This window comes from Zingiber officinale, chromosome 7A, assembly GCF_018446385.1.
Source record: "Zingiber officinale cultivar Zhangliang chromosome 7A, Zo_v1.1, whole genome shotgun sequence".
Taxonomy (NCBI): Eukaryota; Viridiplantae; Streptophyta; class Magnoliopsida; order Zingiberales; family Zingiberaceae; genus Zingiber; species Zingiber officinale.
In genome coordinates this window covers 58,620,696-58,636,590 of record NC_055998.1, presented here as the reverse complement: position 1 = coordinate 58,636,590, position 15,895 = coordinate 58,620,696, and the positions used below count along the sequence as shown (strand labels likewise).

At 33.4% G+C, this 15,895-nt stretch overlaps 1 protein-coding gene across 4 annotated transcripts in view; it reads right to left on the bottom strand.

Annotated features, from left to right (window-relative positions):
• LOC122001430 (E3 ubiquitin-protein ligase bre-1-like) overlaps positions 1-15,895 on the bottom strand; it is a 52,857-nt gene that overhangs the window by 21,234 nt on the left and 15,728 nt on the right. For all 4 annotated transcript variants that reach the window (XM_042556158.1, XM_042556160.1, XM_042556159.1 and 1 more), the window contains one exon: positions 9,578-9,653. In XM_042556158.1, coding sequence (XP_042412092.1) covers positions 9,578-9,653 — 76 coding nt within the window. The remainder of the gene's footprint in view (positions 1-9,577; positions 9,654-15,895) is intronic.

The following is a 15,895-nucleotide window of genomic DNA, read 5'->3' as shown; positions in this document are numbered from 1 at the left end:
TAATACCTCTATAGTTTGCACAATTTTGTACATCTCCCTTGTTATTATATAATGGAACTAGAGTACTTATCCTCCATTGATCAGGCATTTTTTCGTTTTCAATATTATATTAAATAATTTTGTAAGTCATTCAATATCTTGTTTGCCTAAGCACTTCCATACCTCTATCGGAATATCATCTGGTCCAACAGCTTTTTCATTGTGCATCTCATTTAAAGTTTGTTTTACGTCTGAAGTTTGAATTCTACGATAAAAATTAAAATTTCTATGCTCATTTGACCTACTTAAATTACCTAATTTAAATTGGTCACCAAAACCTTCAATAAAAAGTTGATGAAAATACCTCTTCCACCGCTCTTTTATTTCTCCATCGTTTACTAATACCCTATTACATTCATCTTTAATATATTTTATTTGGCTAAGATCTCTTGTTTTCCTTTCTCTCTCACTTTAGCTATTATAAATGTCTCTTTACACTTCTTTTGTATCCAATTTTTTATATAATCGTTCAAAAGTTTCATTTTTTTGCTTTACTCACTACTTTCTTTGCTTTTTTATTGCCCATTGTATATTTTTTTAAGTTTTCCTCGTTCTTACAAATATATAATCTCTTATAAGCTATTCGTTTTTCCTTCAATTTCTCTTGTACTTTCTCATTCCACCACCAAGATTCTTTACTTAGTGGTGCATGTCCCTTTGACTCATCGAGTACACTCTTAGCTACTATTTTCAACTTTGATATCATCTTATCCCATGTTGTATTAGAATCATCGTATATTTCAACTAATGCTTATACTTCTACCTTCTCCTTAAATATATTTTGCTTCCCATCCTTTAACTTCCACCACTTAATTCGAGGAATCGTATATATTTTCTTTCTATTAATACTATATTTGAGGCGTATATCCAACACTACTAACCTATGTTGGGTAGTTAAGTTTTCTACAAGGATGACTTTGCAATCTTTACAAATTTTTCTATCCTTTTTCCTAATCATAAGAAAGTTAATTTACGATTTATTATTCCCACTTTTGAATGTGACTAAGTGTTCTTCTCTTTTCTTAAAAAGCGTATTAGATAATATAAGGTCATATGCTATCACAAAATCTAATATAGTTTTCCCTTCCTCATTCCTCGTTCCAAACTTATAACTCCCATGTACTCTCTCATATTCCTCATTGTTCACTCCGACATGTCCATTTAGATCACCTCCTATTAAAATCATTTCATTTGGTGGAATATTTTGTAATATTTCATCTAAGTCCTCCTAAAATCTTGATTTGGTAACTTCATCTAATCCTACCTGTGATGCATATACGCTAATTATGTTCATAGTTTCTTTCGCCACTATTATTTTAAGGGTTATAATTCTATCTTCTTTTCTAACTACTCCTATAACTTCATCTTTTAACAAACTATCTACAATAATACTCACTCTATTTCTTACTTTACTTTCTCTAGTGTACCATAACTTAAAACCCAAGTTCTCTATCATATCTGCCTTATCGCCTGTCCACTTTGTCTCTTGTACATACAAAATACTAATTTTTTTCCTAATCATCAAATCTACTACCTCCATTGATTTACCAGTGAGAATTCCTATATTCCGTGTTCTAAATTTTAGATTACTAGTTTTCCTATCATATTTGTTCTTATCCAACCTATTGTGTGAGAACTGTTACCTATTTAACACTATACCCAAGTTCTCATGGAGATGTAGTGGCTCATGCTGAGACATTACAGTCGGACCCTGTAACGCGAACTCTTGCATATTTAACAGTACACCTGAGTTATGGAGATGTAGCAGTCCTTACCGAGACGTTACAATCGAACCCTGCAACGCGTTCCTTCCGGAAAACATCCTAGCATTAGCACAATAATTTAATGGATCCATTCATTGAATATTTATCATAGTTTTGACGCTGGCTAGCAACCTAACACGACCCTCCTCCTTTATCCGAGTTTGGGACCAGCCATGACCGATCGTGGGCGGAGTTAAAAGAAAGATATTTTACAGAACCAAATTTAGCTAATGGTTATCTTAATTTATTATCAGAATATAAAAATAAATTAGAATTAGTACTACCGTTAGTCGAAGAAATACTAGATAATTGTGTTTAAGAACGGTCGAGTCCATATTCAATCGAGTGCTTCGTTTTAACGACCCATAGCCGCCGTCGACTTGGAATTTGTAGGAAATGCTTACATTTTGCACGCAATTCTCCCGACGGAAGAGTGACTTTCTCAAAATGTTTAGTGAAAATAGAAGATTTTAGAGGAATTACCCGAAACTTAGAAGTAATTGCATCGGTACTTCCTTATGTTTCGGGTGTTGGAATCAGAAGGTGCTCGGTCTCATAATCTGTAGATTGAATGTTGAGGTCCTCGTACGGATTCATTATTTCTTTTCCCCTCTAAGATCGAGATAATGAACCTCCATGGCATCCTTCCATTATAGTTTAAAATTAGAAACGAAAGTGCGTAGAAATGGAAACTTGGAGTTAAAAACATGTAGAGAATGCGAAATTGAAAATGAGTAAAGAAGATGTGTATGAAAATAATAAAATAAACTCCATATTTATAGAGTTTGGATAATAATGGACACTAAATTATAGTCATTGATAAAAAAAATGGTCAAATGATCTTAACCGTTGAAAAGAATACCCAAAAAACACCCCCACCCCCAACGAAAGCCTACTAAAACAAAAAAAAAAAAAAAAAAACTCAACAAGCCAAAGCGTATGGTGCAACTCCTACCGAGGTCAGTTGACCTAAGCGACCCAGGTCAAAGGACAACCGGGTCGTTGACCCAATTACGGGCCCGGGCCGGGTCCGGGCCAAACCTAGGCCGGGGTTAGGTATAACTTCATAGTATCTCAGTCCCGGGCCTGGTCGGGCCCGAACCCTACCCAGGATCAAGTCTAACTTCACACTATGTCTCATCTTATCTATATCACAATTGTTGAAACGCATTAACCTTTTTCATACAAGAGTCTTTAGACAGTGAAATGAATATAGTTTTCATACAGGCTCTTTTCAAAATCTAACTCATACTAGAATCTAAAATAAAAAGTTCTTGCTCAATCACATAGAGGTATTTAGTTACTATTGCGATGAGCCCTGGTCAGGTCTAACTTCACATAGTGTCTCATCTTATCCATATCACGATTGTTGAAACACATTAACATTTTTCATACTTATGCAAAATATAAGATATAACATACAAGAGTCTTTAGACAGTAAAATGAATATAGTTTTCATACAGGCTCTTTCAAAATCTAACTCACACTAGCCTCAAATAAAAAGTTCTCTTAGTCACATAGAGATATTTAGTCGCTATTACGATGAGCTCTCACGCTAACAAAAACTAGTGTAATGTCCTCCCCATAATGTTGTGCATATCTTCCTTAAAAGGTCTTGTCTTTACAATCTCTGTATATATAACTCACTAAATAACGTCGGGCAGACAACGATTATCGTGTGTGCTAATGAGAAGGGGAAACAGAGGAGAAGACAAGAAGAGAATATGAAGAAAATAAGGAGAAATGTCGTTTGCTAAAAAAAAGAAACTTTATTAATAATTGAGGGATGATTCCTCGTACAACTAAATAGGTATTTATATAAACTCTAGACCCTAAGACAAAGAAAGAAAAGAAATTATAATATATGGACCTCAATTCCAATCTTATAATAAAAGAAATATTTCCAGAAAGGAAAATCTCTTAACATAAATTAAGATTAATAAAACAGGATATTATTATAAACTATGACTTATAATTACTAGGAATACCAAAAATATCCTAAACACCATAAAAATAGAAATTACTAAAAAATAGTAATAAAATCTTTGAAGGCTCGAATGAGGGCTTAAACGTTGGAATGTGGGCCCAAAAATTGACAGTTATAGTGTCAGTAACAAATGTAGATTTTGAAATTCTGCGCGCGTAACTACCGACAAAGTCTGATACCAAATTCCGAGTCAAAAAGTTATGACCATTTGAAATTCAAATGGTCATGTTGGATTGATCCTGCATCACTAAAGGAGAGAAAACACCTATGACTTTAAACACAATAGGCAATATGTCATGTTGTTATCGCACAAGCCTAACCTAGTCAAACCATGATCTAGCGAGCCCAGTCTTTGAGATAGTCCCTTCAGCTTCTTACACAATCTCAATTTGAAAAAGAAAAAACTCAGAAGTGATAGTAGCCTTAGTAGCACAAAACCTTAATGTTTTCCCTAGTACCTTACCAAAAGATCATCTCCCTAAGATTAAAAAGCTCTTAGACAAGTATTAGGTTAACTCCTACCAGAGAATTACCTAACAAACTATCACCTCTACAGACAGTTCAACATGCAATATACCTTATTCATGGACCACAGTTGCCAAACTTTCCACACTACTGCAACAATCAAAGGAATCCTAAAGAAAAGCTTTATTAGAGAAAACATTAGTATATGATGTGCTTGCATTAACACTGTTCAAAGCTTTCATGGCTTTGTAACTTTAAGAATCATCATTAGGAATTTTAATAGCATCGTAGCTCCCATAATAAATTTCCTTAAAAAGGAAATAGGAGTTTCATTGGGCTAAATAGACCTCTTTATTCCTTCAAAAATTAAAAAGGATAAGGATCATTCTCAGCTATCGCTTTCTAAACCATTTGACATAACTTGCAATGTATCTAGACTAAGAATTTGAGATACCATAATCTACGAAAGACACCATGTTGCCTTCTTTAGCGAGAAACTAAATGGAACCCAAATGTTCTATACATATATGATATTTTCACACAATAGCCCAAGTTCTAAGGCAATGACCATACTACTTGTTACTAAACGAATTCATATTACACTCTGACCATAAGGCACACTTAGCCACATCTAGTCACAAATGAAGTTGATTGCCAAACACACTAGATGGGTTGAATTCATAATACTTTTAGGGTGTTTATATATATATATATATATATATATATATATATATATATATCCCAAAATATTGTTTCTTTACAAATCTATTTTTAATTAATATTTCGATATGCTTCAAACAAATAAATTTTTAAAGTTGTTGCAACGGTAAAGTTGTTGCTTTGTGATCTAAAGGTCACGGATTTGAATCCTAGAAACAGTCTCTTACAAAAAATAGTATAAGGCTGCATATAATGGATCCTTCTTCGAAACCCTGCATGGCGGGAGTTTCATGTACCGGGCTACTCTTTTTATTTCGTTATGCTTCTAACAAATAAATTTTTAAATTCAATATTTTTTCCTCCTCTCCAAAGAAATAATTGAATAGAAAGTATTTTATAATTCTTTTTTGATATATTTTTCCCCTACCTTATATTCCTCCTCTTTTCTTCTTTTACAGGAAATAGGACCCTTATGTTAAAGCACTGACGTGTAAAAGATAACAAACCTATTGACGCATTAAGTCGACTCATAGCCACCTTATATACCAATGTAATAAGATGGAATAATTTTTCAAGACATTCTTTCAAAACCTTCATAATTCTATCAAACTTGCGAATAATATAGGTTGCACATTTAAGGGCTCACACATTTGTGTATCCTCCAAATGTCAAATAGGGACCTTTCAATATGTGAATCATGCAAGAGGTCTTGCAAGACATTTCGATAAAATGAAAATCATAGCTCTTGTTTTAGACAAGTTTTAAAGGCCAAAGTAGACAAGACATAGCTAGGACTATATAAGAATGTCGCACATGTCAAGTAACTAAGCTAAAAAATTTAGCCACTAACACCATAATCCCTCGTAAGCAATGGGTAAAACTTAGTATGGGATTTATTTTAAGATTCCCTCCAACCAATCATAGTCATGATTTTATTTTAGCGATTGTAGATTGGTTTTCTAAAATAGCTCATTTTATTCCTTATAATAAGAGTAATTTACCAATCTTATATAGCTAGATCATCTTTCAACGAGTTTGTCAGATTGCACAGCTTACTACAACAACAGTATTAAATCTAGATATTTTGTCACTACTTTAAATGCCCTTATGAAGTTGTCTAGAATACAAATTTTCACATTTCATCAATAAACGAACTAAGGTTGTAAATCATAGTTTAGGAAATTAACTTAGATGTTTGATAAGGGAAAAACTAGATTTAAGATTCTCTTGCCCACTGTTAAATTTACTTAACAAAATTAGATACATGGGTAAGTCCATTCAAAGGTTGTTTATGGGTTTAAAACTTGTCACGAGATCGATTTGACTTCATTGCGAACCATTTCTTAACCTACCACCTTCTACTCTTTTGAGTCAATTGAGAGTTTTCTAAGAGTATTTGAGAATACATCACAATGTTAAGAGAAACCTTATATTGAATAATAAATTTTATGTAGATACACATCATAGACAGATAAATATAACATAGGATAATTTATTCTTAACTGCATCTGCCTTGAACAATTTCTTTGAAACTCCTATAAGAAATTTTATACTTGCTCCACTAGTCTTAAAAAATAATTTAATGCTTACATTTTTCATCACCTGAATTACTCTTATCGAGAGTCATTTGAGCCCTTTATTTACCAGTTAATTTGCCCACAGGCCGTACTCCTATATATGAGACACTCTTCTGCCCTTGTCACAATTGACATATGATACATGGACAATGTTAGCTCCTCATGAAAGCACTAAAAGATATCGAGTCCATTAGAAACACCTACCATAGATTCTAAACGAACTACTACAGATGGCACAAGATTTATTTGTCAAGATTTAGCAAGTGGCACCCAAACTATCTTCCACAAAGGTAGTCCGAATCGTCTGCTTCATACTTATAGGAGGCATCCCAAGACTTGATTGATAAATCATCGTGATTCCTTATTAGACAGAGTTAAGTTCTTAGTCGGAGAGCCTAATGTAGAGTTTTTAATTTAGAAAGAATATGATGCACATAGAAGATGAATGAAGTCACGAACCTCATCCAAAGAAAAGCTAGTGACTCTCATCTAGAGAAAAGGAAATTGAAGTTGTATTAACTCAACTTGTTCATTACATGGAATCCCAACTTTTATTTATTCTTTATAAAATAAAAGACTTTTTCTAATAAAACCCTAATTATCCTAATAAAACTTGACTCACTCTTTAAAAAAAAGAAAAGAACTTTTTGAAAGTTCTAACAAATTATAAAAATTAATGACTTTGATAACTTTTAATAAAATTAAATTATTATCTATGTTATTCTCCCCCAACCAAAGAATTCTTGACTCCGTCAAGTGCAAAAGATGAATGGACAAATCAAGTCTGTCAACAGAATATATTGGTGCGCGTCTTCAGCTGAAGCATGTAGTCTTTGCTCCATTTTTTCTAGAATCTTGGGAGAGAAGCTTCAAAGTTCATCTTCGGTGATCCACGTGTTATCAATCTTTCAAAGTTCTTCCCCAACGAACTTGGTATCGATGAGTGCTTCCATCTGGGAAGATCACTATTTGATGGTCTAATATGGCCTCAATATGATGAGAAGGTTGTGTACGGATGGGAGTGTCAGAAGTGACACAATAGGTACACGTCCTTCAGGCAAATCAACAGAAAAAAAAGGCTCGAATATTCCCCAATATGGTATTAAGGTTCTGTAGTTACCTAATGTTAAAATTATCAAGTCAACAACATACACATTAGTGTCAATTTTTCAAAATTTGAAATAGACCAGAGGAGTGGGCATGAAGCTTTTTGAAGGATTTTAATGCGGATAAGCATATAATCTCCTACATTTTTACTCCTTAAACTTACAATGTGCATCGGCTTTAAACTTACAATGTGCATCAGCTTGAATTTTATAAGGCTCATTATTACTCAGCGCAATTTTCGTCCTAACATCAACATTAATCTCCCTAATGCTCTCAATAAAACTTTCAGCTGGCTCAGAAGAATGAGAAACAGGTCAATACATTGATGAGCTTTCGACCCATACATAATTTCGAATGAACTATGACTGTTAGATCTATTAGTTGAATTATTGTAAGAAAATTCGGCAAGTGGCAAATTGAATCTCAAATACCTGATTTTTCACCCACTAAAGACCTTAATAAATTTCCTTTACTGCAATGAACAACCTCAATTTGACCATCAATTTATGGATGAGAGGCATAAAAGGATTTAAGTTGGGTCCCAAATAACTTCAATAGGGTTTTCCAAAAATAGCTACCAATCTGACACTATAGTTGTTGGTAACCCATGCAATCGGATGACTTCTCTAAAGAATAATTTATCTATTTGTGATGTATCATTTGTTTTATTGTATGGAATAAAATGTTCCATTTTTAAAAATTAGTCTACTACTACTAAAATTAAGTCATGGCTCTGGTGGTTACGAGAAAATCCTAAGACAAAGTCAATGCTAATATTTTTTTAGGTTCATGGGGGTATAGACCGTGCTGTGTACAATTCATGCTCCATCGGAAACTGAATATAATAGATGCTCTTATCTAAAAGCATGCTGGCATTTCCATACACCTTATATGCACTATGAGCCAATAGCCAACCAAGCTATGTTGAATCACAGCATATATTCTTCTTTTGCAAAGCTGCTTAATTATGATGGTAGACCTTGAGTTCTTTCTTTCAATTAAATTACTATTACTCACCACAGGAGTGATTAGATCGGTATGCAAGCTTACCAAGTAATTGTTCAAAGATTTCCACCACATTAATCCAAGCTTGTTCTATGCAATTTGATTGACTCGGTGCGGGTGTGGTTTCTATAATGAGCAAGACATTTGGTTGGACTCATTGGCCAGCTGGAGCAGGAGTGTTCCCTCAGTTCAACAATGATGTTACCTGCTGCTCTGTAGGCTGCAGCATTATCGAGGTAGCAATAGGCTGCTTAACCCTAAAGCAAATTCCATTTTGTACTGATATGTTTTCATGTTTACAAACCATCACAGATGACGGTTTTTCAGGATTGTAACCTGTATGAATTCTGGTTTTCTGGCAATAAGCAAGTGAACAACTTTGTCCACTTGTTTTTCTTGAAAATTAAAAAAAAAAAGGAACATTATTGAAAATGCTATTGTACTTGTATACTTAATGTTGCACCATAATACCTGACGGCCACACTGGCAATCTGAGATTGATTAAACTATTAATTTTAACAACCATGTTGTGACGAATAGACTTGTCAAGCATCACAAACAACTCCAGATTGCCATCTCTTCACGATTTACAAACACATGTAAAATCAAGTTCCACTTACAAGCTAGCCCTTGAACTGTATCAGAAACTGCATTGACCGCATAGCATTCCTAATCATTATTCTACTTCTCTATATTGAAACAAAAATAATCAACTATCAGGAGAACCTTCTCTGTGCTAACTAATGAAATTGCAGTCAAAAGCAAACTAATTATTAACAAAATAAAAGTCATTAAGAAAAATAATAATTTTATGACATTTTAAGAAGCAGTTGATTAACTGTGAACATTTAACAATCTTAAGTCGTAACAAAGTGTTGGATATTATGATGGGTTTTACAGAAAAATTATCAGAATGTTTTAAAGTTGATGCCATGGGATAACAATGACATGATGGCAGAACAAAGAAGACAAACCTGATCTTGGGTCAGTGTCAAGTTCTTCATCCAGGAATACTGTTGAAGGTTGATTTCTCCTAGAAAGGTTCCTTGCCTAAAACAATGTAACTATAAATGTTGAACCAGTAATATCACAAGCAATTGAAAGAGTTGATAGAGTACAATACATCCAGCAAGAGAAGACTATAGGTATTCAAACTTCACAGTCATCAGTCATAGTAGCAGCATTTTTAGTCTAGTAAATGTTCCACATTACGAGTTGGATTTTCAAAATTTGTTCTCTAATTCACCCATTTCCTTTATTATACTTAGGGTTGGTTAACATGAAGCTTATTCCTTCATTGAATTTATACAATGATACATAAAAAATAATATTCAAATCAATTAAATTATTTTTTATTGCATTCACTATTTTTTTATCATATAGCTTCAGTCCAATAGATTCAACTTTTCTTTGGTCTCCCACCCATCAACATCATCAATTATAATTGATTCAACATCTCTAGAAATAGAATATATCGATAATCTTTGATCATGTATAGACCATATTAACCTCTCTCATTTATTCATGTATTGAAGCTATGCCTAATTGCTCCCGGATAGTAATACTTTTAACTTTGTATCTTCTAGCAATCCTATGCTTACATTTTAATATCCCTATCTTTCTACATTTTCCTTTTAGATAGATAGTTTTTCAAACTACACAATAAATTGGTTACATCACAATCTTAAAATATTTTTTTTTATCCTAAGAGGCACATCACTATTACACGACTACAAAAGCACCTCTCCATTTCAACCACTTATCTTTATCTTGATTATGATATAGATATTTGGTATATGCTAAACAGATAACTCAATCGAGTTGATACATAGAAGAGATCTAAGTTATAGTCGTAAACAAGAGCACAAATTAATCATGTTGTTAAAAATTCAAACTCTCAACTCATTAACAGCAAAAAAAAATATTATTAACTACAAAATTATTTAATAGAATCCTAATCACTTTTTAAAACTCAAAATAAGACCAAGTCAACTAAAAAAGTTTATATCATCTCTTAAAATTATAATGAACCTTAAAAAGCCTAACTTCCCTCTAAAAACTATATAACAAACATTTAAAATTTTAAAACATAGAGTATTTAAAACTATAAAATTTTAGAAGGAACTTTTTAAAATTTATCTCCAATCCTTGGAGTGTGCCATTCTCCACAATTGATGCAACACAAACTAATCATGTATATCTACAAATCAAATTGTTGACCTATGAAGAGGAAAAATATTATGAATCTCAAACTTATTTAACATATAGGATCCTAATCCCCTTTATACACTCAAGATGAGACTAAAACGTCTAAGAAAAAGTTAAACTTATTAAGCCTTTAAAAGATCTAATTTCCCTCTAAAAATTATTAAAAAAAACTTTTTGAAATTTAAATACTTACAGTTTTGCAACTATAAATTAAAAAGAATAATTTTGAATTGATCCCCAATTCTTTAAGTGCATCATTCTGCTTGATTGATCTAGAATAAACTAATTATGTCGCCAAAAGCACTAAGTCTCTACTCACGAAGAGGAAAAATGTATTAAACTCAATATTATTTAATACATACTATCCCCTTTTATAGACTCAAAATAAGGACAAGTCATCTAAGAAAATCTATTTTATCTCTAAAAATACAATGAACCTTTTAAAACCTGATTTCTCTCTAAAACTATATAAAATAAAATTTAAAAACTTACATGAATTTATAAACTATAAAATTTTCAAATTTTTTAATTGATTTCTAATTCTAGTATTATGTTATTATCCTAGATTAATGCAACAAATACTAATAATGCAGCCAAAACTACAACCTCTCAACAACAACAAAGACTTACCCCACTAGGTGGGGTCTCAACTCACAAAGAAGAAAAATATTATTAACTTAGGATGATTCAATAAATAGAATTCTAGCCCCTTCCATATAAACTTGAAATAAGATCCAAGCATCCAAAAAAGACCATTTTTGTTAAATACTTTCATAAAAAAATTAATTAAAAGTGATAACAAAATAATAATAAATAATAATATTTTGAACTGCTAAAGTATCAAACTTGAGTTTTTGTAACATCGACAAAATAAAATGAACCAGATAGTTCAACACGGAATGTGGGTGTCAAGTTGAAGTCGGATTGCGCTTGGATCAAATCCATCGGGTAGCAGTTGAAATAAGGGTTACGTGAGTTCAAACCAGGGTTAATTTAGAATTGATTTAGCTAAATTATGGTCAAACCAAATTTTTAATGGGTTAAAGTAGTTCAATCAATTTAAAACAAAGTAGAGAAAATTTGAGAAGACTTTTCTCTTTTTCTTTTCTCTTCCACCACTGAACCGCCACCTCCTTCTCCTCCTATCCTTGCGTTGAACTCCCCTTCCCTTTTCTTCTTCTTCTTTCTCCTCTCTATTTCTCCCCTACTCCTTTTTCTTCCCAGCAGCAACAGCACCTTCTCTGGATTTCCAGCAGCCATCTTCTCCCTCTTCTCCTCCTTCCTCACTTCCAGCACAAGATCCTGCAGCAGCCCTAACTCTTTTGTTTTATCAAGTCATTGAGACTAGCAACCTGCCCTCTTTCCAGCAACACAGCAGCAGGTTTCCTTTTCTCTTCTCCAACAACTTAGTCTACAACAATTTCAGTACCAATGTCTACAGAAGCACTCTCTTTTTCCAGTTTCTTTAGCAAACAAGCAGCAGCTTTCTTTCCTCCTTTCTGGTTTTTCCAGCAACAGGGCATCTCCTTCACAGATACTCATTTCTTTCCATAAACCCAAGCAGCTTCTTTTTCTTCTTCGGCCAACAGCTACTTGTTTTCTTTGATTTCCAGGAACAGCACCAGATTCCAGCAATTCTTCTCTTCACAGAGACATCTTCAATATTTCCAGCCAACAGCAGCACGTGAGTAGCAGGTATTGTTGCTGCTGTTTATCGCAACAAGCGCAGCCATCCACTGTCCCTGGCTGCTAAAGCCAAGGGCGAGAACCACCAGCCCTCCCTTGTCTCCTTGTTCATCGCTGTTGCCAAAAGGAAAGGTCATGCCGGCTATCTGACTTTACTCATTTTCAAACCTTCACTCAACGAGGTTATCATTCCCACGACAGCAGTAAAGGTAAAATTGTATGAATGATGTTAGAGAAGTAATTGATTCATATCACTATATTTAATTTGGTTTAACTGGCTCAAGCATTTCATATCAATGAAATCTCTCCCTCATTTCATTGGTTGAGAGAGATAAGTATTCTATTATATTTCCAATTTAAGTTGGTAGACCTAATTTAGAATGGGAAGTTGAAAATTAAATTATTGTTTGATTGTGATATATGTCTTGTGTAGGAATGGGATTATATCAAGTTAACAAGGTCAAAATTTATGTATTGACTATGTATCTCTATTAATGTTAAGAATTTTGTGTTATCATCAAAATATTATTTCAAATTTTCTAAGTTATTTTCATATTGTACTTATAGATAAGTTCGAGTGGAACATAGTGACTTACCACACTACTTTTTACACTATATAGATAGGTAGGTAAATTTATCTTTGACTTCCACTTATGTCTTTGTGCATGATTAGATAAATAAAATAGATTATATATGCTTGTACAATTATTTTTGAAAAAGGGATTAAAGAAATATTTAAAATAGTGAAATGGGTTATAAAAAAAAAAAAGGGTTGCCTGATGTGTGAAGCTTCCGCCACTGCAGGATCCTGAGGAATAGAGTCATCAATTTGGGTAAGCGCGTTGGGTTGACTTGCCCAGCCAAACAATTTAAACGAATTAGGTTAAAATTTTATCAACTCATTTTAAGACGGGTATAAGCGGCCCCTCTTCGTAGACCCGCAACAAGCACGGCCCATGGTGAGCTCGAGTTGGCTCACGGCTTGGGAAAAAACATCTTCTAATATTTAAAACTAAAGTGGAAAATTCAATGAGTTGCTTGACTTGCTTAATCCAAAATCCAAACTTTAAAATTTTTGCCTTTTCTATTTTTATTTTTTTTTTAGCGGGCTCATGGGCTGACCCGCCTTGGGTTGGGAATTCACAACCTGCCATATGACAAATTTTAAGAAGATTGGCTCACCCCGCATTGGCCCGTTTGATAGCACTATCGAGGAAGGATGGGACCATATTGGGTCTAATGTAAGCAGCCTTATGACAACAACTCTATCATTGCACAAATGCTTCCCTTCAAAATAGATTATAAAACAATTAAATCATTAAAGGATAAAAAATTAATGTTATTTTATGTTCACATGTGGATTTCATATGGAAATTAAAATTAAAAAAATTGTTTCAAAATTAAAAAATGAATATTTTTAATTTCCCTTCAGTAGTCAACCCCATCTAGTGTGACAAGGCTTAATTATTGTTAGTTGTTGTATTCTAAATTTCTCTTCGATGATAACTTTCATTAAATTGCTTGATCTTACATGTTACTTAATGTTCTAGATGTAGATACTTATATTTTTTTCATGTTGGATAATTCTCATCTAATGACCCTATAAAGATACCTAATTAAGTTAACATAATTTAAGTTAAAAATTTGATTTAGGTTGGTAGGATAGACTAACGGATAATATATGAAATTAAAACAAAGTCTGCTAAAAAAACAAAAATAAAATAATAAAGATGTTAAATAAAGGAAAATAATACTAAAAAGTGAAAATTCTTAACATAGTCTTATACTAAAGAAGTTGATCACCCACGGATTGGTGTGGTAGTGAGTGATCACTCACAGATAGTATTTACTTTTCAGTTTTATCAATAAAATAAATCTTCAGGGCTTCCATAGTATTTTGAACAGCATGAATTTCTGCATCAATAGTTGATTTGGGGGGGTTAAATTTTCCACTTGCATATGCACAGATTTTTTCTGAGGATACTGAGTCAAATTTACTCTTCTTCCATTTGCATATGCCTCCCCATCCATCCATGCACCCATCAACTTCCAGAATAATATAGCATTCTGATGGAGGTATCTCCAGATCTGGAAGCTGCTTAACCTTTTCTTTTATCTGGTGTATCAGATCCCAATCTTGTTGATTTAGCTTCTTCTCACCATTAGGTGAAGTTTTGGCATATAATGGTCCAGAAGCTTTCCTAAATTAGGAATATAGTTTCTGGCATAATTTAGAAGACCAAGCCAAGACCGCATACCTTTGGTAGTTTTGAGTTCATTGTCCTTGAAGTCAGCAATTTTTGAGATCACATGTAGTTGAAGTTTAATTCGGCAGTTTCAATAATTGCTCCCAGAAATTCTATTTATGATACTGCAATTTTCATTTTTGTAGGGCTTAAGACAAGCTCATTTAGCTGACAAATGTTAAGCATACGCCAAAGGTGTTGTTCATGACTCTTTTCATCAGGGGAGAAGACTAAAATATCATCAATATAAACAGCAATAAAGTCTTCTGTTCCTTTAAAACAGAGATCCATCTTCCTTTGAAATATTGCGGGGGCATTTTTGAGACCGAATGACATAACAAGTCATTCGTATAATCCATCGGGTACCCAGAAAGCGGTCCATTCTATTGAGTCAGGGTGCATAGCAACCTGATGAAATCCGCTTTTAAGATCAAATTTTGAAAATATGCAACTGTTACTAACCTTTTTCAAAATAGTATTGATACCCGGGAGGACTGGTAGGTAGGCTTTCAAACACACCTAATGTTGGTTTTGTTTATGAAATTCAAGGTGTTGTAGATTATTTAACATCTCATGGAGTTAAAGCCCTACCCGGAAGAAGCTTTTCGACAAGCAGACTGCAAGGTTTAAATTGGACCATAAATCCAACTCAAATAGCAATTCCTATGCAACCAGCTGAAGTAAATAGTTGCATATTTTCAATACTATTTTGAAAAAGGTTAGTAACAGTTGCATATTTTCAAAATTTGATCTTAAAAGCGGATTTCATCAGGTTGCTATGCACCCTGACTCAATAGAATGGACCGCTTTCTGGGTACCCGATGGATTATACGAATGGCTTGTTATGCCATTCGGTCTCAAAAATGCCCCCGCAATATTTCAAAGGAAGATGGATCTCTGTTTTAAAGGAACAGAAGACTTTATTGCTGTTTATATTGATGATATTTTAGTCTTCTCCCCTGATGAAAAGAGTCATGAACAACACCTTAGGCGTATGCTTAACATTTGTCAGCTAAATGGGCTTGTCTTAAGCCCTACAAAAATGAAAATTGCAGTATCAGAAATAGAATTTCTGGGAGCAATTATTGAAACTGCCGAATTAAACTTCAACCACATGTGATCTCAAAAATTGCTGACTTCAAGGACAATGAA